At 43.9% G+C, this 27,376-nt stretch overlaps 1 protein-coding gene across 4 annotated transcripts in view; it reads right to left on the bottom strand.

The window, feature by feature from the left end:
* Positions 1-27,376, bottom strand: part of qkia (QKI, KH domain containing, RNA binding a) — an 85,574-nt gene that overhangs the window by 16,471 nt on the left and 41,727 nt on the right. For all 4 annotated transcript variants that reach the window (XM_030044172.1, XM_030044174.1, XM_030044173.1 and 1 more), the window contains exon 4: positions 17,951-18,094. In XM_030044172.1, the coding sequence (XP_029900032.1) occupies positions 17,951-18,094 (144 nt within the window). The remainder of the gene's footprint in view (positions 1-17,950; positions 18,095-27,376) is intronic.

Raw genomic sequence — 27,376 nt, 5'->3', positions numbered from 1 at the left:
AGGGTTAAATGGGCGCCGGGGAAGAGGGTGCCACCATCCATCCACCTCTGCATAGGTGGCAAACTGCCAGCAAAAGGGGAAGAGCACAGATGCTGCTGCTAGGATGAGGTGTTTCTCTGCTGTGTGTGAATCTGCGTATCCCCACTAGGGCACTGCTGATATAGCTCCATCCTCTCAGTTTGTTAGCTAATACCCCTGCAGATCGTTTTTGGTTTACATCTATAACAGCCTCATGTTTCCCTGTCAAGATACAAATTCCCTATTGCTACATTTTCCCACATTATCTCTAACATTCAATATAGGAAGGAAAACATAAAAGCTTCACTGCATGGTTGCAGGCTTATAGACTGACTGACTGCCATCAGCCTATCAGCCTATTACATGACATTTGCTGATGGCAGTGGCCGATATTTATCTGTTCATTTTTGTCTGGGGCTCAAGTCTAATTGTGTCCTGTCCAAAAAAGTGTTTGGAATGGACAAACATTTTCTGTGGGACGCCTCTGGAACTAAGGTGGATTTTCTTATAATAATTATCAATACTATTATCATCTTTATCAATATTATTATTACCATTATCGTTGTTATTGTTGTTATTATGATTGTCACTTTGAAAATGACAAATCTCATGGTGCACACACCAGTGTGTTCCACTAATGGGCGCTGACTACAACTGAGCGTCTCTCCTCTGGCTGCCTCCTTAGTGGCTTGAGGCGTGAGACCCGTTAAAAATATAGTGATTCTGAAATTATCCCTCAGTACTGGCCATTCACCCAATCATGCAAGAAAAACATGTTGCGCTATTTAGAGAAAGCAAACAGAGGCACAACCACACATGAAAGTGACACATAAACCAGCCACCAACACGAGGGAACTGCATCTTTGGATACAAGTCGGCCTACAAGTCAGGAATTAGGATCGGTATCCAAGTCCAAGACTTGGAACACGGTCACAATTTCCTGAGACGCAGGTCTCACTAAGATGTATCCTTATCCACACTGCTGTGGGCTCCTCATTATCATTATAGGTTGCATTGAGTTACATTATGATGTGTTAAAGTTCTATTCAGTAAAAATAAGTATTGGGCGAAGATAAATTATTATGTTACCATGATGTGTTTTTTTCACAAAAAGAAGCTCTACCATGTGAAAGAAGGCCTAAAAGACTTAAAAGCAATTCAATATAAAAAAAGAGCTATTTTAAGCATTGGTGTTGGCACAGAATTTCACAATCGGTGTATTCCTAGTATGTATGGTGGTGGGTGCAGACTGCTTCTTCCATGCATCCAGAGAGAAATTCAGTATAGAGGAAAGAGAGCACACTTCTTTCTCCCATTAAGCCGTTCTCTGTGTGTGCATCCCGACTTTACCAACTTAAAAATGGTAATTACACCCTTTATCTCAAGATGTATGGTAGTTGTGGTGTAAATGTAATTGCAATTGTGATTTTATGGGTGATAGACTGAGCAATAATGCCAGACAATGAAATTTTCATTGCATTTATAATTTTCTAGCCGTGGGGCGCTCAGCTAAACACATTGCTGTTTGGGAAATGAACTCCTCACCCTGGCAATTCGAGTAGCCTGTCTACCCCGCTCTACAATATGTAAAATGGCAGCTCCAAAACGGCTGCACACAGGAGCTATGACACCAAGTCAAACCAAAAGATAGTCAATGCTAGTGTGGAGTTGGGTTGATTTAGCAGTCTAGCCCTGGGTGTGCTGCAACAGCTTCTTCCTGGAGAGGCACGGCTCAGATGAATGTTTGATGAAGAGAGCCAGGGAGAGCAGTTGGTGCTTTAATGTTGTCTTACCCAAGGTGCCACCACAACTAACCCACTCCTCAGTCAGCATTCACATTCACTCTCACATGCACACACAAACACACCCATTGGTAGTGTTCAGTGCCTGTGCATGTGTACGTGTGTGTGTAAGGAATGGGCTGCTGGAATTCCCTGGAGAGGAATAGCTGCTGGATTACACAACAAGAGAAATGAGGAAAGGAAGTTTTCCTTTATCATCCCTAACATGAACACATGCATGCACACACCTATGCACACGCGTGCGCGCACACCCGCACACACACATACATACATGCCTGTCTATCAGCGAAAAGCCACTCAATAAAGCTGCTCTATCCACAGGAATCAGATTCAATCAATGAGGCCTATTTGTGAAATCAGCAGAGCGGTAAAAGCTATCAGGGAGGAGGGAGACAGGGATGAGGGAAGGAGAACACGCAGAGGGAGGGAGGAAGGGAGGGAAGGGGAGACAGGAGTGGGATGAGCGAGAGGAAGTGAGCCGTGTCCCACTGCCTTCCTGACAACCCTGTGCATGAGGTCACTAGACTAGTGCTAAATCATAGTCAGGCTTTTCTCTCTCTCCATCTTTTCATCTCTTTCTTGATCATGGCCACACACGTGGGCCCATACCTTCACAAAATAATGTAATGGTTTGAGAAATATTATGTCTACAAACAGTGTGTCCAATGTTGATTATTCAACACAATAAAGCAAGCAAATAAGAAGGAAAACAAATCAGAGTTCAGTGTACTCTTTGTGGTTGAGTAAAACAATGGGCAACCACACCCTCATTCTCCCCCAAAACACACCCACCCCCGCCCTCCGATATCCATCCCACCAGTAGATAAACACAGAAGGCGCCTGGATTAGGGTGGATGCATTCACTCATGTCTGCTGTTGCAGTAGAGGGGGAGCTTTTGCTCATATCTGGCAGGAGCCACCGTCTTGGAGACTAAAAGCTCTGCTCCAAAAGATGAAATGATGAGCAAAGAAGCGAGAGAGAGAGAGAGAGAGAGAGAGAGAGAGAGAGAGAGAGAGAGAGAGAGAGAGAGAGAGAGAGAGAGAGAGAGAGAGAGGAGAGATGATGGCATAAGAAGAGATATGAGGAGGAGGAGAAAATGCATTGGAGTGCAAGTTCAAGAGAAAGCGTGAATGATTGTCTTTGAGTTGGTGGAAAGATGGAGAGATATGCAGGGAGAAGAAAGGGATAGCTGGAGAATATGAGACAAGAAAAGACAGAGAGTGTAGTGAAAACCAATTTGTCTTTTCCCCAGTGGGCTGACACTGGCTAAGGCCTGCTTTCCTTCCCCAGCCTCTCTGCCAGTCATCACAAACAGGCGTATGCACACACGCACGGGTGCACACAAACAAACACACACACACACACACACACAAACACACACACACACACACACACACACACACACACACACACACACACACATATTCACAAACACACACACACACACACACACGACTGGGCCTGAGCAGGGCCAGGGTCAGGTTCTCTCCAAACTACTCCAATTACCTCAGCAGTAAACACAGCCTGCCCTGGCTGCCTCCTGGGATACAGAGAGAGGGAGAATGTGTAGAAATGAGGAATGAGAGAGGGGAAGGGAAAAAAGAATTCAGCAAAGTGGAGTGGAGGAGGAAGTATCTGGAGCCTCAGGGAGGGAGGAGTAGATGACTTCATGTTGAGGGGTGGAACTGGTAGTGGCAGCATCTAGTTTTTCTCTCGTTTCCCTCCCTCTCCCCTCTCCCTTTTGGTTCCCTCCCAAACTCTAACATCTGGAGGAAAATGATTACTCTCACTATGCTGCCAAGGCGACTTATCAACAATTCCACACTCTCCAGAAACGGAGGGAGAGAGAAGAGGAAGGAATGAGTACTTGTAGCAAGCTTCAAAACATCTCCAAACTAAATAAATAACTGACAAGAAAGTTCAATCAATTTAAGTCAAGCAAAGCAAATTTGTAAACAGGACTGGACTACGAATGAATACACTCACATGTGCAAACAAACTAATTCCCATGTTTTCACAGGCAAGGCCATGAATCAATCAGCTGCCACAAACACAATAAAAACAATACTACATATATGTGTAAATATATAGACATCTTTCCTTTTCTTTCACAAACAGAGCAGCTTTTAAGAAAGCTGGAGTTAAGTGCTGCATGTCCTTTCTCATATCTACCGATGTACTCTCAAAGGCAATTTTCTTTCCTCTCCCTTGCTCCTCAACTTTTGTGAACATATCTGCCAGGAGAATCAGGGCTCAACTGTATTTTCTTTTTCCCTGAAGACTAACAACGCAATCTCCTGCAACCCTCCTCTCTGACTGTCTTAAACCTTCACAACACTCCTGCAAAGCCTCTTTATTTCTCCTTTCACTTCTTTGCTCTCTTCCTCAGTCCTAGACAGTGTCAGTTAGCGATGTGTGCTATTAGTCAGGCTAAACCGCCAACACGCTAACTCATTAGCATAGAAGTGAACCTGGCTGCAGTCAGATTATTACAAACACATCACGGCTGCTCCGCCCCATTACTGTCAATCACACTGCTTACTATGGTACAGCTGAAATTGGTGCATACCAAAGTCATGAACTAACTCTTATGTCAAATACTTCACTTTTTTGCATCACAAATAAGCTAATGAGGGCAAATGCCTCTGACTTAAAATGGCCCTTCTGCCTCAGCCCTGTCTGATATATAGTATGGATCGGCACTCAGGGCCACTGTCATCATCATCATCATGCAACGATATGTCTCAGTGAAGTATCCGTAGAGTGAGTGGAGCCAAGTTTCAGCTTAAGAGGGAGTATCCAAGGTATGTGATGGAAGTAGGGGTGGCTGAGGCAGCTTGAGCCCTGGCATTGGCACTGGCTGTTGGATCTATGGGGCTTATTACAGCCTTTTATTGCACCGGAGAGGAGTGGAGTGGGCAGCCTTGGTGCTCTGTGGCAGCCCCATCAATCTGACACACACATACACAGTGCACCCAAAAGGAGGGGAGGAAGAAAGAAGAGGGAGAAAAGATGTTTTTCTTCAAGCTTTCTGTCCTCCCTAAAACAAAAAAAGTCAGTTTAGCTCTGGCATCAAAACATTTCCAATAGAAGCACAGTACAAGGGAAAAATCTGTGTGGAAATTGTGAGTGATCTTGTTTATCTTCAGAAACTGGGCTGGTATTCCGTGTAACATAACGGCATTAAGAGAGGATTAAACTTCATATAAATAACCTAGAAAAAATATATACAGATTTAACAACACAATTTAGATATATTATGAAGCTTGTTGGCCTGCACCAGCTTTAACAAACAGATAATGTTGCAGGCTAACAGCAGGAAGGAAATATCTTGGAGCCTGCACAAGGGAACATAAAAGCAGTAGGATGTTTTCTTTAGTACAAACATGGTGTAAGCCCCGACAGACAGCTGTCTGACTTTTCTCCTTTCTTTCTCTCCTATCCCTCTATCCCTTCCTCCTAATAATTCCTTCTCCTGTTTTTAGTCCTCCTCATTGACCTTCCCTACCTTCACCCTCACCACCTTCAATATGTACTTTCGACATCCATTGCTCTTTCATTCCTTCGTCCTCTTTCCTTCCACTCTCTTTATCCCTCCCTCCACTGGGCTGCCAGACGGTGTATTGTTCTGTCGCTGTGATCCTTTAATGCCATCCAATCGAGCAGGGAATATCTTGAAGGGATTTGGCCAGGGATGATTTGGGAGCTTTAAATACTGCTGGGGGATTTGCATCAGATTCAGAGATCCTGACTCAGAGCTGATCATCGGAGCCCTCTAATAAACCAGGGATCTGGATAGCTCTGGCAAGACCTGGATTTCAAACCTGAAACCCCAACTATGAGACATAGTTGAGGGTGTCTGACACGTCAGGCTCCATCCAGCCCCTGCACTGACCTCTAAGTCTAGTGACCTCTGCTGAGAAACAAGGCTAAGTCCTGTCAAGTAGCTCTCCAGCCCTGATCACATAAACAGTGTGAACGTGGTAAGCTAGTTATCAGAATCAAACATTCCCAGCCTGGTCAAGAAAGTTCAGGATCTAGATTAAGTGGTGCACTTATGGGCAGGAGAAAGCATTGAATGTTGTGTGCTTATATGGACATAAAGAGAAAATACTGGGAGTTGTATGTCCTGAGGATGACAGTCGCAGAATTTTTATATGAAGACAAAGAGGCTATTTAAAAAAAAAAAAAAAAGAGAGAGAGAATACAAATAGAAGAGTTACTACCACTGGTGACCTGTTGAAGAATATTCCATTGTTGAAGAAGAAAATTCTGTTTTCACAATGTGTTACCATTACAGATGTTGTGTGCCTTTGGCAAAAACAGTCTTGTCATTTCAACAGACCTCCTCAAAGCAAATTGAGGGAGTAACAAAGAAATGCTTTGGTTTTACTTTTGCCCTGCCCTAAGGAGCCCAAAAATTACCCCAAGGGGAGGACGTGTTAGTGGAATAGATGGAGACTGAAGGATTGAAGGTTTGAAGGATATCGTGACGAATAAACAAAAGCCAAGTGAATGAGGGGGAAAAAAGCAAACAAACAAACAACAACCAAAAAAGATTGAGAGAAAGAGACCGAGTGAAACCAAGTGAGTGAAAGAATACAGAAACAATGTTAGAGACTCAGAGGAGGAGGCAAAGAAAGCCAGCCGTCCAGAGTTGGCTGGTGGGACTGAGAGAGTGGAGTTGGTTTGAAGTGACTGGAGCGATAGTTGGCAAAGCGAGGCGTCAAAGACTGTGGGAGCTGAATTTGACGGGCGGCCTTTGGGCTCTCTAAACGCTGAGCTCTACACAATCCTATTTTCCTGCCTAAACACTGGGACACACAGACGCTGGAGAGGCAGAGATGAAAGCAGTGTGTGTGTGTATGTGTGTGTGTTCCTACTTCCCAGATGTTGGAGCTTGGCCCTGGTAAGGCCCCTGGGGATGTCCAGAAACTATTGTGGGTGCACGATATATAAATTGGTGTATGTGTGTGTGCGTGTATGAAATTGAAGGAGAAAGAATGCGCAGAAGCCTGTATCGGTGTTGGCCCTGTGGAGAGGCAGGGTCCTAACTGCACCCCCTCTACAGTACACCCACAGGCATGTGCACACACAGAACACATACACACACACACTTCTGCATTTCCTTGCCCCACCATAAAGGGATTAAGGGGACCTTCAAAGAGAGGCTGAGAGATTGGCCAGGAGCCTGCAGGGTCCCTCTCCTTGCCTCTGGAGGACCAGGGCAGATTAAAGCTGCCTAGGCCTCTCAGCCTGCTTCACTGCCCGCCTTTCGCCTCCCCCGTACTGTGCTAGGATGTTCGAAGAACCCCCTGGAGGGGCCCAGCACAACCAGGTGGATTAGGAACGAGGAAGGAGGTTATTTTATAATGGGGGTAGGGACCTAGGTAGTTAGGGACCCAGGCGCGTGTGTATGCGTGTGTGTGTGTGAGCCTAAATTAAAAGGAACAGGACAAGTGGGGATGGGCTAATTTCTAAGTGGTATGGCAGGCATGTGCAGAGAAAAGCACCTTCACTGGGGATCCAAGTCGCCTTTAAAACCTAAATGAGTGAAACAGGACAAGATACAGGACTAATTCCCATGGAGGGAAGAAATGAAAGAGTTGAATTAGCGACAGGATGATGATTCAAAATTAAATGCGCAAAAGAGAAGTGAGAGCTAATTGCATGGTAATGTTGCAGAGGTTTGGATGCTAAGTTTCCAAAGTTGAGGAGTTGACTTTTACAGTAGCCATTACAGACAACGAGTGGCTTAGCATCAGTCCTATTCATTCTAGCCTATGGTCCAGGCCTGTTTCACCAGTCAATGATTGTTTATAAATGTGTCCAAAGGTGGCTATGCGTGTGCATGTATGAGTGCTGATTCTCTCTTCCTCATTGCTTAGCACAAGAAAGTTGGTGAATGACACAGGGAGTAAACGAGCAAAGGAATGAGGGAAGGCCAAGATCAAAGAGCCATCCAGCGCCACTGTTATTGCAATCTGAATCTTTTCCCTGCCTTGCAGTTTTCCCTCTTCCCAGTGGCTAGCTCGGTGAGATGAGTCCTGATGATGTGAGGAACGGTGGAAAGTGGAAATTAAGGCCACTCTGTCTCTTCCCATGCTCTCATGTCCCTAGTACACTCACACATTTCTGAAACACAATGAACTCAACACCAACTCGGAAGCATATGTCTCTGGGGAGAAATAAATATACACAATCAAGCAATTATCTCTTCTTAAATTAAATGCTTAAGCTGTATAACATCTATTGGTCTACTGCCCGGATGTCTATGCCTTAAATCACTAGGAATTATCTGATAACAATTTGGATTTGTCTGAATCAAACACACACACACACACACACACACACACACACACACACACACACACACACACACACAATATCAGATCACAGTTGCTGCAGCTTGTGTTTCTACATGTGCCCACAGGAAGGAGCGTCACCAAGTGTCTCCTGGCATTTCAACCTTAGGAGGAGCTTGGCTGCTGAAGTCTGCCTGCCTCTCAGTGGTAGGGCTGGGAGATTATAAAAGGAGAGGACAAGACCAGGGAAGGGGGCCAAGGCTTAGGCAGGCTGTTCCCCACAGGGTGTGTCTTTTCTCAGGGTCAGGGCCACCTGTCTGCTCCCCAGGAGAGCCACAGAGCCGGAGATCAGGACGGATGGACAGATGGAGTCGGGGAAGGGAGAGATGGCAGGGGAGGAAGCCCCAGGCCAAGACCAAACCCTCAGATGTGCCCGTACCTGAGAGGCAGAAGCTGGTACACATGGACAGAAGCCCAATCCTCATGAAGCACTGCCACAAAAATGTGATACTTGTGAACCCATCCTTCAAAACGACAAGTGGCTATTTGTGACATATCGTTTCCACAGCAACACTATCTATGGAAAGACAAAACATCTTTATCCAGCTTTCTAAGGCATCAGTGCCATCAATATGGCACACTGTTTTGTGTAACTGGCACAGTTGTGGAAGACAGCTCCAGCCCTGCTTTGTGGTTTCTAATCCATGTGTTGTTAACAGGAGCTGGTGGCCTTCAGGCCACTGCAGATACACTAATGGGGAAGAGAGCGGTGAATGGCATGTCGCCTCAATCCACCAGAGAGAAAAAGAGAGCAACAGACAGCACAAGAGAGAGGGTGAGGACAGAACAAAGAAAGAAAAGACAGAAACAAGACAGACTAAGGGAAAACAGAGAGAGAGAGAGAAGAGAGAAATAAGACTGAGCAAAATGGTCTGGCCAAGAGAGAATGGAAAAAGAGAAAAGAGCATGGCAGAGTCAGTGTGCATGTTTGCCTGATGAGATGAGTGCCATTAGAGTGAGGCAAGGTAAACAAAAACAACAAAGAGAAGTCTGTCAATGTAAATCATGCATTGGCACTGTAAAAACCGTATCTGGGCACAACTGTGAGAATGATAAATGGCAGCAATAGGAAAATATATGGTTTTCTCTTGTGTTTCTATCATGTACGCTCTGAGAGACTACCCTAATTAAGGGGTTGATAGATAAAATGATTGGTGGTACAAAAAGGAAGGAGAGATGCAGAAATTTAAGTGTGGAGCATATGCCAGCCAGCCTGGTCTCTTAACTCAATTCACAGACAGGAGTGGGAAGGTGGTTTCCCTTCCTGCCCACTTCTGAAGCGATAAACATGCTCAAAAATATCCTTGCCGTCTTCCTTTGCCTCTCTCAGAGGTACAGAGGTAAGGCCCAGGTAAAACTGTGTTCCCTAATTCATTTGCCAGTAATTGTGCATGTTGGTTGTTTGTGTGTGATGTGACTAGGTGTGTGTGGGCATATGTTTTCCAACCAGTCTGTGCTGGTATGATGGGATGCCAGAAAAAGCCTTGCAGGCTTGTATTTGAAGTTACTGCCAGTAAGCTATGGTTGATTGTTCAGGCCTGAGAAAAGCAGCCTTTCAATGTTATTTTGGTTCCCATTTGGGGGGCACTTTAAAAAAAGATGGTTTATGGACTTGAGCTGGCCACACTTGTCTGTGTGATGAGAAAAGTTCATTGGAAATTACTGTTCAACAGGGAATCCTTGAAGAATCCTTGATGTGTTGCATCACCTGCCATGACCAATCAGTCACTTCTCAAACACTAACCAATCAAATGACAAGCAGCCATGATCATTATTGGCAGAAATGTCAGAACAGCCACATCTGTTTGCCATGGTAAGACGGTTAAGTGGTCAATTCCAATTACCCACTTAGCACTTCTAGTTCATTAAATCAGAGGGCATTTCATACCACACAGCGTGTTTGCTCTCCCCTGTTCTCCCAGTTGCAGTATGTGTTGGGAGTGTGGAGTAACTGCCTTGGGCATACTGGCAGGGCAAGAAGGAACCAAAAGGCTGGATAAATGAATGTAGGATGATGAGAACATAGAGAGTAAGAATGGAGGAGAGGATGACCTAAAGTCAAAGGTTTCAATCTCTCCAGGCCTGCTCCAATCTCTGCTTCGCTTTGAGGCTGGCAGCATTCAACCTGGATGGAAGCTATGAAAAATACACACACAGGCAGAGAAGAATGCTCAAAGCAAAGAACTTTGGAAAACAGCAGAGGAGGCGGAGCACGACGATGCAGTCTTGGCGTCTCAACTAGAGGTCACAAAGTCAAGGAACCCAATTAAAAAGATGATTAACATTCATGTGGGAGAGAAGTGTCTACGTGCAGGTGAGATGGGCTTTAAAGACACACACACACAGAAACACAAACACAAACGGGCGCGCGCGCGCGCACACACACACACACACACACACACACACAGTAAGCTGTGAGCAGTGCAGTCCAGTCTGTTGTAACTGTGGCGTCCTGGGAGGTGGAGATCAGGAGGTTAATATGATCCAATCCAACTGCTTCATTAGTCTGATGAAGGTAATAACAGCCTACAGGGAGAGAAAAACCACCAGGTGGACTTAAAACCATCTAACTACCGCCTGCAAGACTTCTGAGCCTAGTTAAGCTAGCTGGCATCCTGAGATAGTGGCTATGTCTGTCATTTCTGTGGAGGTCATCACATTTATTCCAGCACACACATAAACTACAGCAAAAGATGCTCAACACTAGCTGGTTTGATTGCAGACACTAACACACAATACTCACATCCAAAAATTTTAAAGTTACAGTGTTACACCTTTTTCCCTCTTCAGAAGCAAACACATTTAATCTCACGCTGAAGCTACAAGTAGGCCCATAATGTGAAATTCTATCTTTTGAAATTATGAATGCAACTTTAACTACAGTGGAAACACAACCTGTTGCACAGCATTACCGACAAAAGCCCTGTGGTGGTGAAGTGTTTTGTGCGAGGGCACAGCACAGCAGCATGTAAACTGTGTCCAAGCATCCACTGTATAAACCAGTCAATCAGGTTCAATGAGAAATGCCGACTCCTGTCCTAACAGATTTGGCTGTATCCCACACATGGCACAGGATGTGAGGAGGAGAAGTAGATTAAGAGTAAATAAGAGAAGAATAGTAGTGCTAGGTAGGCCTAACAGAGAGTAAACATCATTAATTGGAGAGGCACACATGGATGGATGCGGCCAGATGGTGTTTTGTACTCATTTGTCATACATTGCTGACAGGGAGGGGGGAGAGGAAAAAGGAGAGAGAGAGAAAGAGAGAAAAACCAACAAAGAAAGAGGTGTTTATTGATTGCAGATAGTGCGCTGCTGCCCAGAACAGACTTCCACTGTTTAAATCGAGCTTCACTTGTTCTGCATCATCTTCCCTGTGTGCCTGTGTCTTTCCTGTCAGTGCATTTCTGATGGTGCTGCCATTGCTCCACTCTGCCAAGCCGGATACATACTGGCGAGTGCAGACACAACACCCCGCAGATCACCAAACCTGGCATCCATTAAGGCCCATCTGTCTGACTTTTACAAAAATACCATCTATGCTCTTCCTCAAAGGTGGTCTGTAGGAGAGAGAGAGAGAGAGAGGGAGAAGAAAAAAAGGAGACAAGAGAGAGGGGAGAGAGGAGAGAGAGAAGACAGAGGGACCAGAGAGAGACCACACCTTTACTCAAAAAACAAACCAACCCCTTTTGCCTGGGCCTAAAAAGTAGGATAACGGGGTTGGTGAGTATAATGTCACATTAGATAAGCCATACTGGTGATGGAAGCAACTTTCCTATTCACTACCAAGATATTTGTAAAAAGGGGCTTCCCGATACAAAATGCAGCAATGAAGTCATCTCCTAATTTCCCTAATATATACTAGAAATAGGTAAGTGAACAAAAGGCCAAAAATAGAACACTGAAAAGGGACAACAGAGGGGGACAAAGGGAGAGTGAACACGGGAGAGAGTGGTGATCTAGAGCGAGAGAGGAGGACCGGGTTCCTGCCGTGCTGTAAATGGAGAGTAGCGCTGGAGGCTGCTGGTCTGCTCGAGCTGCTACCACACTCACTTTGTTCCCAGCAAGGACAGCTCCTTTCAGGGAGACATGCCCATAGCTCTCTGGGTCCAAAGTGCTCCTTCATCAACCAGCTCTTTTCTTTTTCTTTCTCTGTGTTGTTCCCCATTCAACACTTTGAATAGCGTGTGTATGGGTTTAGTTTGGGAGTTCCTAAGCTGAAGACAAATGTTATCATAACATGTTCAATCTCTTTTTTTATTATTATTATTTATTTAATTAAATAGGCTACATTTGTTTGAAGGAGAAATCATCACTTGGGGGCAAAACATTTTGATCTCTCAATAATCTTAAATTGCTGTACTAGGGGGATGTTTTCAGGGAAACATGTTTACATTTTAGAGATCTAGCTGACATTTTTTATCCACAGTGACTTCAATTGAGTGTACCAGTAGAATATGTTTCAGTTCCTAGATCAGAAACATTATAAGAAACTGATAAGTGCCGTAACAATTTTCCCCTAACCTTAGAACGATCATTTAAGACAGAAATGCTACAATAACAAGGAGAGCACTCAAAGGAAAGAACAAGAAGAAAGCTCAAAGGGACTGTTTTTAGCCTTAAGAGCATCCTTGAAAAGAGACAGGAATAATGTATAGGCAATGGCAGATGATTTAAGTGGGAGAAGGAGAAATAAGGTACTTCTTGGAGAGATGTGTTTTCAGCCAGTGGCAGAATATGTCCTCACTGGACTGATGTGTACAAAGTGAGATCCTCAGTTGTGAGAAACTCTGTTCTTCCTTATAGGTACAATACGTCTTGAAGTGCTTTTTCTATAAAAGGCAACTTAAAAACTGGAAATCCCTACCATCTAATATAAAAACCACCTGAGAGTTTCACACTTTTTCAGTGATGCTGAAAAGATGGCTATGAACCAAACATGCACACATTAAATGTAACCATTTCTTAGATTTTAAATGGACCAAATCAGACTTGCTCTTGGTAAGTACTTTTTTGTAAGTAGTATTTTTAAATGGATTTTCATACACTGCAATTTTATGTGAATGCAACTGTGTGTATATTGCACCTCGTTTAACCTACCCAGCGAGGATGAAAATTAGTTGTCTCGCTTTAACACTGTCCAATGCATCAGACTTTTCAAAGTTTATATTTTTAATTGTACATGGTCTCAGGAGTCTCAGGAGTCCTTTACTTGTCCAAAAAGGCAATATTCAGTGGGGCTGGGCACAGATGAGGGTCAATCCTCAAAGTAAGATGAAAGCACTTAAATGTTTCTAGTGTTCTTAGAAAGTGCTAGGGCACAAGAGAAAGCACTCAAGGATGCCTGAGGACAAGGCCTTTGTCTGGTCTCAGATGGGCACCTCTCTTTGTCTTCTTGTCTATCATTTTCCTGGAATTCCTTCAAATAGCACAGTGACCTGAGGGGACCAATGAGAATTTATTATATCCATAACAATGTCCAGCATACACATCTGTCAATCACACACACACACACACACACACACACACACACACGAATCTACATATACATACATACATATAAACAAACACACACACACAAACATACTGATACACACAGAGACACACAAACACGAGCATACAGTGTCACCTTGGGTCGAGCTGTCACATCTGCCAAAGCCTCTCTGCAGAGAGAGTGAGGATCAGTCATAGATCTAAATAAGCTGTCACACTGAGCCATCACACCACCATGCGTCACCTACACATCACACTAGAAGACTGAGAATGCCTTTTACCATCATAAAAAAGCCCAGCTCTGTGTTCAGGCACTGCTTAGTTTAGGCTGGTAGAGCTGGTTAAACAGGGAAACCAATTTGTCAGGTTCTTATCAGATTTGAAAGGCTAATTAATGAGCTGGAAAAGATCCTGGTAGCCTATATTTTCTCTCTCTCCCTCCCTCCCTTTCTTTTTATTTCCCCACTCCTCACCCCCATCTCCACTTCTCTCCATCTCTCAGTGGACCATCGCGTGCATCATCTCCTGGATTCAGTTAGCAAGCAGTTATTGTTTCTGCATCTCCGCCGGCTGTCGTAACTGTGTGTTATCCATGCCTCCACAGTAATCTGTGGCACAGGTTTGGACTTTTAATATAGATTACAAAGACAACACTTGAAAGCCAAGGACCATCTTGATACAAAACGGGGTGAATGTGCAGCAACCTGGCGAGCATGCAACTGCCAGACCAAGTCTTAATACATAGCAAATGCATTTCTCTCTTTGCCATCCAAGTGTTGGTTGACATGGAGAGCATAACTCGGAAAAGATTATTAATAGCATGTGGAGATAATTTGGATGCATTCTGATTCAAGCATTTGCAGTTTTACACAAGACAACTGAGAGCCAGTTTCTATTTATAACGATGACTGCTTTCCTAGTTTAAGTATAATCATAACATGTACAAACAACAGAGTTTCTGCCCCTCATAGTTGGCCCAAGCTGCAGTCAATCACAAGAAAAAAATGCCTTAAGGCCAATTATTATTATTCTCCAGCACTGCTAGCAACAGGAATGGCCCAGTTGGGGTTTAGGTGCACAGCTCTGCAGGGATCAGAGCAAGGGTTACCCAGAGTGCAGTGGGGCTGTACTGCAGGCTCTGTTGGAGAACCTTATTAACCAAGGAGACGAGGGATAGGCAGAGGATGGTAGTCAGTGTGTATGTATGTGTATGCACATGCACGGGCAAGCTTGTGTCTGAGCATGTGTAGCCTCGTGTGTGTGCAAGGGAAGGATCAGCGGAGTAAATCCACACTTGAAAGAGCAGCTCAATCAAGCTCTCCCACCCATCTCTCTCTCCCTCTCTCTCCCTCTGTCTCTCTCATCTCGCTGATTTTCCCCTGCTCCTGGTTCATGGAGAGTTGAAGAGTTCACAGGACTGGGGAGCAAACGAGCACTACCAAGGGCGAGGAGGAACCACTGAACCTTTAACACTTCCCATCAGCACCCTCTTCCAGCTGTCAATCAATCTTAAGCTAAGAGAAGGGGAGGGAACAACCACTGAGAAGCTGTGACAAACTGGTCAATATGAGCGGGGCAAAGATGTCAAACACTGTACTGCAAATGACAGCAAAAAGGGATGGAATGTTACAACATACAAAGTTGTGGCAGTGTGGGGGTCTGAGTGAAGACCTGACACGACAAAAACAGTGTGCAATTTTTCACACTCTAAACTATTTTTTAAACATCATACTATCATCAAAAAAATCATCAGCTTCATTTTACAACCAGGTTTGAAAGTAAAAGAATAAGAATCTATCTTGAACCATCAGTCTCTTCTCCCTCTTTGTTTCACTCCTGCAGCTGGGTCCGCTTCAATGACAAGTCAAGCCTGTTCCTTGAAAGAGAATAAAAAGCGTGACCTCATTTTGTTTCCTGTGCGATTTAATAAAGGCGATTTTACGCTGCCAAACGTGGAGAAGATGCCCTTCATTAGAGCGGTGCGTACTCAAGTGGATTGCTGCGTCTCACGTCCATAGTTTAATCCAATTTAGTTTAGCATGATAAAGGGCATTACTGCCAGCCATCCCTGCTGCCCACCCACTCACAACACACACTCTCAATGACAAAGACAACAGTAGAAGGAAATATAGCACCCTGGGGGTTCACGGGTAGATAAAAGACAATCCAAACATTCAGAGACAGGTGATACTTATATTGAAAAAACTGCTGCATCATATTGAAAATATCACATATGTGACATTTATACAGATCACAAACTAGCCCACTGTCAAGGTATTTCTGGTAATGAGTGCCCAAATATTAATGTAAGCACAAACCATATGGTTTGTTTCTTTTTCTATTTCAACTGTCTAGGCCTTTGTTAAACCCACTAACTCTGACAAAAGTTCAGAACCAAAAATGATTTTCCAATAAACCTTTGGAGCAGTAAAGTATGTTTCAACATTTGTGATGTTTACAAACACAGGAGACAATCCACCTGTATTTTTAGTGACAACAGGACTAGAATTCCACCAAAGGCACAATCCTAAACTCCTGAAAATGTATGCGCTAACAGTTAAACTTGATAGGATCCAAATAAATAAATTTATTTAAAAAAATACTACTGATAAAAAAATAAAAATAAAAAAATCAATTTAATGCAAATATCTTCCTGTTATATTTAAATGAACAAAGGCGCTTTGTGTGAAAGAAAAATGGCCTCTTGAGGATGGGAATGCCTCATTAATTTACTCAATAAAACTCTTATTTGAATTAAGGCAAAGTGAACATTAAACTGAAAGTTTTCATTAATGTCTCAACAGAGCTACAAGGCGCTTCTCTTTGTGTTTCAGAAAAGATAGAAGACAGCTTCATCTTATTCAGAGCTATGATGCTCCTTAACCCACCAAATGGTGCAGATACTGAATCACCAAACCACCTCCGTGGCACTTGACAAGCTGGGCAAAGCAGAGAAATTTCTAGAAAAGCAGGGAAGCTATTTTTGTGGCACTCCATTCAGATGAGTGTTAGCTGCTGAGAGCCGTCATTGATTTAAAAGGATGCCAAAGGGGGTAATGTTGTGTGTGTTTGTGCGCACGCGTGTGCATGTGTGTGTAACAGTGACTCATCCTGCGTCACTCTTCAAAACACTGTCACTTGCAGAGATTTCTTCACCCTGAAGTTTGTGTGTACACGCAACACATTGTGTGTGTGTGAACATCATCTTTGTGTGCATACAGGCTGTGGAGATCAGAAGTGCTCCTGCTGTCAGAATCAAAACAAGTCCCTAAACAAGAGAGAGGCAGGCTGAACAGAGACAGGTAATCCTAAAACAAGAGGACATGGATTGAAGTGTTTTCTGCAATGTCAGGCTGGGCTAAGGCCTTGTTGAGACAGACGGGAGGAAAAGGCATGTTAGCCATACAAGCCCTGCGCGATCTCAACTCTCATATCCCAGAATCCACCTCATCTAAACCTGAGCTGCACTCAGAGGTAAACATAAAAAACACAGATAAGGGCTATAGTTGCAACAGCAGTGAAGTTAGCCTACATATCAATTTTTCAACTGTGTTGAATTTCAAGCCAGATAGCAGATTGCAGCCAGTCTGGATAAAGTTGGCATGCCTGGCCCTGTTTCTGTGGGTGAGACAGCCCTGTGCCCTGCCACCTGATGGCAGATCTGAGCTTACAGCTGTCCTGCCCCCATGGTCACTGCAGGCCACCGGGCAAAAATACCACAAATGCCCATAAACTACCAGCGGCCCAATCTAGTGACACAAAGAATATCAGGAAGCAGGGGCAGAGGGGAAGCGGAGACGAAATGTGGCGCTCACAGGAGGCGTGTGTATGTGTGTTTTTTGTCCACTGACCCGTCGACTGGTCTATATACAGAAATAAACAGGATGCTAACAGTAGGATGGGAGTGGTGTGTCATCTGAGCCACAGTGGGCAGCTCTAATACTCTTATCTCTCTGGTTGGGCAAGTATATTACGGTATGGAAAAGGCCTTTCTCAGACCCACTGTATCTAATTCAGAACCCAGTCGCAACCGGTGTTTATGTCCTCAGAAACTGGAATGAGTGTTTGTGGAGAATGGTAAACTGGGTGACTGGAGGCCAGCTACAGGTGTGTGTGTGTGTGTGTGTGTGTGCGCGTGCATGTGTATGTGTGTGTGTGCGAGAAAGACAGAGAGGGAGAGAGAGAGAGAGAGAGAGAGAGAGAGAGAGAGAGAGAGAGAGAGAGAGAGAGAGTGTGTGTGTGTGTGTGTGTGTGTGTGTGTGTGTACTCACAGCAGGTACAAGGAGCTTCTTGACCTCCTCCACTGCTCTCCTCATCTTGATCTCAGCTCTGGCCTGTGTGTCTTCCACTGTGATCAGGACATGAAGGTCTTCATTTAGGTGTTCCCAGTTCGGCTTCCCTCTGTTCTGTTCCTCCTGGAGGGAGAGAGACAGAGACATAGAGAGAGGGAGAGAGAGACGGTGAGTGGATGTGACAGTGTGGGTGTGTTAGAGCGCCAGCGCAGTAACACAGCATATCAGAGGAAGCGGAGGCGAGAGGCAGGCATACACAGAGGACGATGGAGCTCTGTGAAGAGAGGCAGGATGACAGGCACGGCCCTTTAGTCAGCTATTTAGCTTTAACTTTGAAAGGACACCCTTCTTTAATAGATCCCTCGCTTCACAGAGACACAGACGACAGCTAGCCCTCCAGCAATTAATATCAACACAAGATAGATGGATGGAGGGATCAGAGAGAAGAAGGGATGGGGGTCTCTGAGCTTAACCGGTTTCACTAGTAAGAATATAGCAGTATAGTGATATGGCTCCAAGTACGGAAGTACCCATCTCTCGATACCCATCCCTTGAATGGGTATCAAGAGCTGGTATTAAATTGGCACTGGTTCCTGAATGGTCAGTACCAAAATATTGTGATGTGTTTTTTTTTTACTCACAATCTGTAGATATTAGATAATGAAGGGCAACAGCAGAAAAAGTTTTCCTTTTCCCTTGTGTTCATTGAATTTTTTTGCAAAAAAATAAAAAAGAATCAATAAGAGCACCAATAAAGCATTGAACCGATAAAAAGTATCAATAAGAGTAGTAGTATCGATAAAACCTTAACGATGTTAACATGGGTGTATGTGTCTGCCTCTGTCTCTGACTTATTTTTATGTGTGGACAATAGTGTAACAACAGCTCTCTGAGGGAGTCGTTTGCCCTGCTGAAAAGGGAGAGCCAAAGCACTCACAAGGTGCCAAATTATAGCACTAGTGCTCCCTGAAAGGCAAAAAGGGCTGTATTCAAAACCAACCATCACTCCCGACAGCCTTTCAACACTGTTAAATAGGGAGCCGCTTTAAGATTTTGAATTGGGGAGGGTGAGGATGGAAAATGGTGCAGGCCATTTCACATTTTTCAGAAGCCTCGGTAAAAAGCCCAATCACACCTGACTCTTTTGTGAGAAGGTAAAGTGGGATATGTGGAGGCAAATATGAAGCACTCACCACCACATTTATGCTTGAAAAAAAAAAAAAAAAAAAAAAATCCTCCATTTAGCGTAGCCCTCTTCCGGACTCTCCTGACTGCCCGCTGACAGTAAATGCAGCGAGCAGACACACAGAGCTCTAAAAAGCTTTTGAGGTTGTATCGCGTGTCACCACGACTATGAAAGCCAGCGGTTGGAAAGCTAACCATTTCCCCCTAAGGTGAGGAGTTGAGGTCTAGGTTGTCTTACAAAGACGGCTTAACCTCAGATTCTCCAGTGTGCATCATCGCATGAAAACCATGGACATTCAGTAATACAGGATTGGAGTACTGACACCACCTCTGTATTTGATTTATTTTATAAAGACATAATATTAATAAATACTTTTTTTATGACATAACTGTAATAATTTAACAATGCTTCAAAATGAATAAAATATGTTGCCTTTTGGTCTGCCAAATGAGGTCAGAGTCAACGATAAATCCCAGCTTGTCTCCCCTCCTGCTGCTGAGAAGCTTTGTATAGTCTGTGTTGATGAACACCGCGTCGTTTGCTCCCACCAGTGCGAACCACCCAACTTCAGATGGCTGCTCATTTGTGAGGCAAGAGTCACTGTGGAGGTGTCTAATTATGAACAATGCATTGCGGTGCTCTGCAGGAGGTCCACCTGACATGTTTTCAATACACGAAACAAGCACTGTAACGATGTGGCAATACACGTGCACAGATGCACGCACACACACACACACACACACACACACACATAGACACACGCACACGCACAAAGCTTAGCGCTGGAGTTGAGTGCCACCCACCTGCTTTCTACTCTGCAGAGAGCGGTTGCCATGGCACTGCTCTTTGCAATGCACTCTGCCACACACACACACACACACACACACACACAGAAGAAAGTTCAATATTCCTCTCTCGTTTTCCCCTTTTCCACACAGGGGGGAGGACCTAGTTTCAGCAGCCAGGCCATTATTTCACCATGGCTGTTTGCTTATGGCCTATTAGGGGACATGGGGACTGGAAGGTGACTCAGCGTATTCTAAAAGGGACGTGGACAGACAGGCCACAAGGGCTACCTCTGTATGCAGGGAACCAGCCATAAAAACACACAGTGCAAGCATACATACATATACGTATGCACACAGACCCCTGCTCAGGGTGCACTTGTTCTACTAAAAACAAAATACTAACCCCTCCTCCCCAAACACTAGTAAATCACAAAAGGTGCGCGTGCGTGTTTGTGTGCATGTGTGACCGTGCTTGTGTGAGCGTATGCCTGCAGCAGTCAAAGCTGACAGGTTCTGATTTGGTTGGGCTGTAGTCAAGGCAGGCTGGGAGCAGATAAAGAGCTGCACACAAACACACACACACACACACATGCACACTCAGACACACACCTCACACCAGCATGACTGCCTGTGAACAAGGTCACTGCGTGCCCTCTGAGAGAAAGTGACAGCATGACAAACAGGAGGAAGGGAAGAGAGAGGAGAAGGGTGGGAGAGGGTGAGAGAGGGGAGGGCAGATGAGGCAAGCAATGAAAGGAATGGTGGGAAGGCCTTTGAAGGGCATGGCTGACATCAAATGCCATGGCAATAACCAGAGACCAGACAGTAATTGGTTTTGGCAATGGCAAACACGCATCATGAACACATAACACTCATACTGCATCTACAAATAACACCGATAAATCCAAGAATAGGATCCGCAAAAAGAGACTGTTGGTCATTTATGTCACCTGACTTCCATCGTCTATCCAACACCTGTTTGCCTACCAGCCATCTCACACCTTAGCTTGAGCGCAGTAAATTTTAAAGCCTTTTCTCTAAAGGTGGATGACAGTACATGCACATGGATTACAGAAAGAGATGTCATATGTGTCATTTTCACAAGACCTTTTCCTGTGCCTCTTTCTACAAATTGTACCAAGAAAACTTCCACAGGTGGCTAAAATAACATTTTACTGAACCTGTTGGCAAACTCCTTTCACCTGCCCCCTCCACAGAGAGGTCAGACCACAGGGTCATGTGTCATTGAGAGACTGATGTGTCTCAAGGACACATCAGTGAGGTGCATGTCTGCCAACACAATGACTGACCCTTGAAGGGTGTTCTACCTATTCACTATACCACCAACAGAATCTGGAGTGGGCAGCCCTAAAAACTCATCTGCTCTGAGGGTAACGCCCCCCGCCACCCCACCACCCAAGGGCCAATCCCAAACAGGGTGAATGCACTTGAGCCTGAAATATCAGCAGGGCAATGAGGGGCCGCAGGGGCATCTAAGGACATGAGTGGCAAGCCTGGGCTGCAGAGGGGAGACGCATCACAACTGTGAAATACTGCAGGATAGATGAAATAAATTAAAACACAATTATTTTAAATGGGAGCACTTGGGTTTCCAAGTACTCAAATAACAAAAAACCTCTAAAGAAAAGGCTGTTGATAGTGCCAATTAAAAATGACTTATAGTGTGTTGATTTAGTTTATCTTCCAGAGATCCTTTTGGGTTAGATTTATCTACAATCTACAATACACCCTTATTTTAAAAGCAAGCTCTACATCTGAATAAAGGTAAATGAGGAGAAAGCATTAAGGGCAACAGAGGACAATCGTGAACAGGTCACAACAATGTCAGGATGGCACAGCAGTACTAGCTTTGTGTGGAAAGAGGAGCCGTGCTAAAGCTTTAAGAGCTTCTATTTAATACTTTGTCAGAGGGAATGTTATAAATTATAGCACCAATAAACCACATTGCAGCAGTCCTTATACAGCTCCAGCCATTTGCTCCACGTGTCCTTAAGCATTGTGCTCTCTCCCTTGAAGCCATTTCTGACCAACAGTCCCTGAGGCGCTTGAGGAAATAACTGGACATTACTCTGCTTTTCCCATCAACATAATAGGTCCCTGTAAACACTTAATAAAAGTAGAAACAAGCCTTGGATTGCACTGAGCCAAGCAATCAGCAACCCAAAGGTGGGAAAAAATAAGTCAGCTAAGACTCCAAACAAAACAAGTGGGCTTGCTGTGATGCCAACAGGACAATCAACTTCAACCTATTGATTGCCAATGCCCCACACTACTACTTGAGCAATAAAATGGGAGAGCTGTGCCGTGGCTCTGTCTGCTAGCTGGCAGAAGTTGTGGGTCCAAGCCTGAGGCCTAATGTGTTTTGCCAGTGACCATGCTGATAACACAATTTCAGCTGATATGTGGGGACAATCAGCAAAAAAACAAATCAAAGCAAATTCATTTGGTATAGAGCTGTTCTCAAAGTGCAACTCTGAAAGGACACTTAGTGTAGCTCAAACTGAAATAGCTGTCTACGCTGGCTGCTGTAATATCACAGTGTGTGCAAGCCAAAACAGAAATAGGGAACTACTTTTGCAAAAGGGAGGAAAATCCCTATTGCACTTGTGCTGTGGTTAATATAACAGGCCTATGTAATGTAACTGGCATTGCTTCTGCTGTTGTTCTGCATTAGTATTACAGTAATGGCTGAAACTAGAGAGACCAAAGCTGCCGCATTACACAAAACGCTGAAGGAAATTGAAGGCTCTGAGGGGAGTCCTCCTTCCTTTCCACCATTGAGAGAACAGTCATCAAAAAGGACATGGCATGCCAGTTTACATCCCTATGGGCAGCATGCAAAGACTTTAGAAGAATCAATAACAAACTAAGACTAGGCCCCAAGAAAATAAGATACTGAGAAGAGGTGTTTGTTGTTGTCATAAGCACCTTCAAAGCAGCGTTCTCTGTGGAACTAGGGGGTGATTAGTCGAGCCTCAACATGTGTCAAAAAAGAGGGTGTCCAAAAGTTGTCTATTTTCTAAACTATACCAGGATGCACATTCTCTCCTTCTCTCACTCTCCTTATAATAGGTCTTGTTTGATCAGAGTATGGAAAGCAGTCTGGGGACAGGTTATTATCCTGCGTTTGTCTCTTCTGTCTCCTCCTATTATTGCTGAACATCACCCCCTCCCCCAATCCCCTCGAACACAGTCAGTCTCTCTCTCTCCGTCTCTGTCTCCGTCTCTCTCTCTCTCTGTGTCTCGCGCACGCACACACACACGCGCACGCACACACACACGCGCACACACACACACACACACACACACACACACACACACACACACACACACACACACACACACACACACACACACACACACAGGAAATCAGCGTTCACTACTGTACCTAAAATTCCAAGCTATTCCATCATACAGGTAGAAAATACTAACATTAATCTCGTGAGGATGAATATAGTTCTCCATTCACCTACTTCTGTTCAGAATCTACTTGATCTGTTTTTTCTTTTTTCTTTAATGTTTCTTATCTGATTCTGTCTTCCGTGGTCTCTTCATCCTTCTTGCTTTTCACCCCCACTCCTTTTTTTTTCCTGACAATCCCTCCTCGACTCTCCCTCCCACTGTGTAGCTCCAGTGGGCCGGCTCCCCGTCAGCCAGTGCAGCCCAGGAGGGAGCAGCCAGCTGAATTATTGAGAGCATAAAAACGCTGCCGCTAATGGATCCTGAATAAACACACTGGCTAAGCTGCTGCAGCGGCTGCCTCTGCTGCCACAGGGCATCAGGCTGAAAACACTGAAGACGGAGCAACTGGAGGCTACGGCTGTGGCTTTGTCTGGGACTGAACCGCAGTTTTAATGATACACCCAGGTCATCTCGAAGCGTGCAGGCTACAACTAACCTGGCAGTGATACTGCCGACCTGTTAAGGTCTGTTAGTATTACAAATTCTTAAATAAAACAGGCCCTTTACAGCCTGTTGACAGTGTATATGGACAAATACAAAACAGTTCAAGTCCTAAAAATGTCTGTGAATCTACACTTTATTTTATTTATTTATTTATTGATTTATTAATTTTACCCAATGTAACTGTAACTCTCTATGAACATCTATTTCAAACAGGAGATGTCTCCTAAACAGTGGGATAGAAAGGCAATCGGGAAGAAAAAGATGTAATATGACTGAAGGACAACTGAAAGACTATTAAGCCTTGTGTAGAAGCCCAAGAGATAAATTATATAGACACACACCAAAACCCCAGTCTGTCTCCACTACATTTTTCAACATTCATACCCATTTAGTTTCATAGCCTCTATAAACAACAGCTAAAGCACCAGTCACAGCAATCTATGAAACACATTTTACATATTGGGTTATTCCCCAACTCCATTCCACATCAAAACACAGAGTAAAGAAATCCTGCTCATCTATATTCTTGTATTAATGTTTCACTGTGCTGGGCCATTTATAGTGCTGTAATTGCCCAGGGCCTTGGATAGGTCCCGTCCCGGAGCCACACAGAAAAACAAGCAGGCACAGGTCATTAAGTTTTAAGATTGTAAGAGATTATGAAGGTAATCACAGATTAATGTAATGAGCTGAGAGGAACTTCTAAATGAGGTGTGTGTGCGTGTGTGTGTTTGCACATACTTGAGCACATTCACCCTCATTTAACTACTGCTAAATCTAATTCAAAAAAAGAACCATAACAGAACGTCTTCATCTTGTTCTGTGATAATGAATACACTCCAAGGGAGAGGAATGGAAGATGTTGAAATTAAACTAAGAAAGGAGGAGCCATAAAAAAGAAAGAGGAAAGGAAAAGTTGGCCCTGCAGCAAAGTAGAACTTCTAGGATTGTGACTCCGCTGGGAATCTCTGTGTATCCCATCGCTGATGCAGCCTGTTTGTGATAGTAGGCCCTGTAGGCTGTCTGTGTGTGTGTGTGTGTGTGTGTGTGTGTGTGTGTGTGTGTTTGTGTGTATATGCAGACGAGGTGATTCCCATACAGAGGGGAGTGAAATTCACTCCTGCCTTGTGAAAATGCATTGCAATAGAGCACCACTGCCTGGCAAATTAGAGTAACAGAGAGGTACAGACAAAGACAAAAACAGTGGTGGTAAACAAAAATTAGCCAAAGGTAATAAAGTGTGGCTTTAAATGTACAATCAACACAGAGGGTGGATACCTGACCAGAGCTTGGTCTGGCCAGGTTTATACAAAAATTTAGAAATGATGCTCATGTCAAGTTTGGTAACATTGGCCACACTGCATAATGTGTATGTATTAAAACAATCTACCTATAGCCTAGATAAAACAATGCTGTTGACAATCATTTACTAGGTGCCCACACGTGTAGTCAGGGTAAACAGGCAAGCTGTAACCATGGCAACAACTCCATGACAGGATAAGACAAATTTGGTGCTTCAACCTACATCAACTGTGTCGGGCTTGGGTCGGGTTCAGACATAAAAAACAGAATGCCTGTCGGGTTTAGGTCGGGCTCGGTTACTACTTTCTCTGAATCAGGTTGCGCTTGGACAGAAATATACGCACTCTAACATAGACATCATAACATGACTATTACAGGAGCTACAGACACTAACTTAAAACTGAAGGAGCAATCATCACTTCTACTGCATCAGTGGTGTCACCTATTTCATGAGTATCACTCATATATATGGCAAAAAAATAAAAAAGTTAAATCTAGCCTCATACACCATTAGCAGGTCCCATGAGCCAAGCACAAATGCCAAAGATACTGGAATGTGCAAGACTGCCAGTATGACCACAGAGCATCTTGACAGAGGACAACTAGAGTGAGTCGAACATCTTCACAAATATCTATGTGATGTTTGATAGCTTGAACATTAAATGCTTATGTATGCACTTCTTGGCTCTCAACTTTATTCATGTGCTTTGGCCAAATGGTTTCATGTATCTACATTGTGTCACAGAGCCTTACCCTAAGCGGTTGATCTATGCTGTGTGTAAAGTTTGTAGTAGTCTAGTGTATAGATTGTGCAAAATAAATTAAATGAAAAAAAAAAAAAAAAAGTCCTGGTGCGCCCCGGTGGTTCACCTCTCTGCTCATGTCTCTATACTGTTACTATCAAATAAAACAAAATGCCTAAAAAACAAGAGGATGACGGAGGATGGTGTCTTGTGAAGATGTTTGGACTGAAGTACTCAAGTACTAATTCCAACACTGTTTAGTAATAATTGAATCGTGAGGACATATTTTGTTGTTCATCTCTGTCTTATTATGTCGTATTATCTCTTTTCCCCAGCAGGTTCTATCCATGTGCATTTGTATTTTTTGGGGTCAAAAAAAGAGCAATAAAAACCCGTCTCTATGTATTTTTCTGAAACATTTTGAAAAGCATGGGAAGTCAGTGGGGATCAATAAATTCTCTACTTCCATTCAATACATTCATGGATATGACACAGTTCAGCACCCATTCCAAACATGTATCTGAAACTGGATGACTCTGGCACTAAACGGTTTGGAACTATGCCTTACTCCTGTTGCCATGTCTTCACATCAACCTTCGTGTCATCACCATTTGTTTGTATGTCATGGCCAAACAGTTTGGATTTTCAAAATATTGTGTAATATGCAGCTGTCTGTAATCTATAAAGTCAAAATAGGCAGTGTGAAAAAAAATCATTGAGATTTGGTTTAACTATAAGTGTGGTAGCAAAGAAAAGGCTTTGCAGAAAATTTATATTGCATAAAAACAATTGCAGAAACTGAACTAATTTGTGCAATGAACTCTACAACATATGGTTCAGGAGTTATTTGTTAAAATGTAAAGATGGATGCTGAGACACCACCATCTGGCCAAATGGTACAGTTTTTGGCTCTATTTTGGAGTAATGGGGGAGATTTGAAACTTATCCTCTAACTTATTGTCTCTGAGCTCCAAACTGCTTTCAGGCAGAAAATGAACAAGAAGAAAAGTCCTAAAAAAAAACAACAACAACAACAACAGGGTTTTGGCACTGGACCCCTAGCAATATGAGGGTGATCTTTGTAGGAAAACTCTCGATTTGACCCTGGGATGTCAGCATACGTGCACACAGGACACTGGCCTTTCACGTCGCCCATCTTAGCTCAGGAGGTCCAGAAATAGAGGCAGCCCCTGGCCTTGGCTGTCTGCTTTACACCTGCCTTCTGCACTTTCCATTGCACAGCCTTCCACAGCCAGACCTATCAGATGTCTGGACACAGCCAGCAGGCGTCAACTCTGTGTGTGTGTGTGTGTGTGTGTGTGTGTGTGTGTGTGTGTGTGTGTGTGTGTGTGCGCGCACACGCATCACTTAAATGTTTCTACAGGGCCAGCAGCATAGGTAAGTGTGTGAGAGAAGTTTCACATTGTTGGGTGAGACGTCAAAATGAAAGCTAAACCCT

Source organism: Myripristis murdjan, chromosome 22 (genome assembly GCF_902150065.1).
Source record: "Myripristis murdjan chromosome 22, fMyrMur1.1, whole genome shotgun sequence".
In the NCBI taxonomy this organism is placed as follows: domain Eukaryota; kingdom Metazoa; phylum Chordata; class Actinopteri; order Holocentriformes; family Holocentridae; genus Myripristis; species Myripristis murdjan.
Note: the sequence above shows the minus strand (reverse complement) of the source record. Positions and strands in the feature narration are given on the sequence as shown.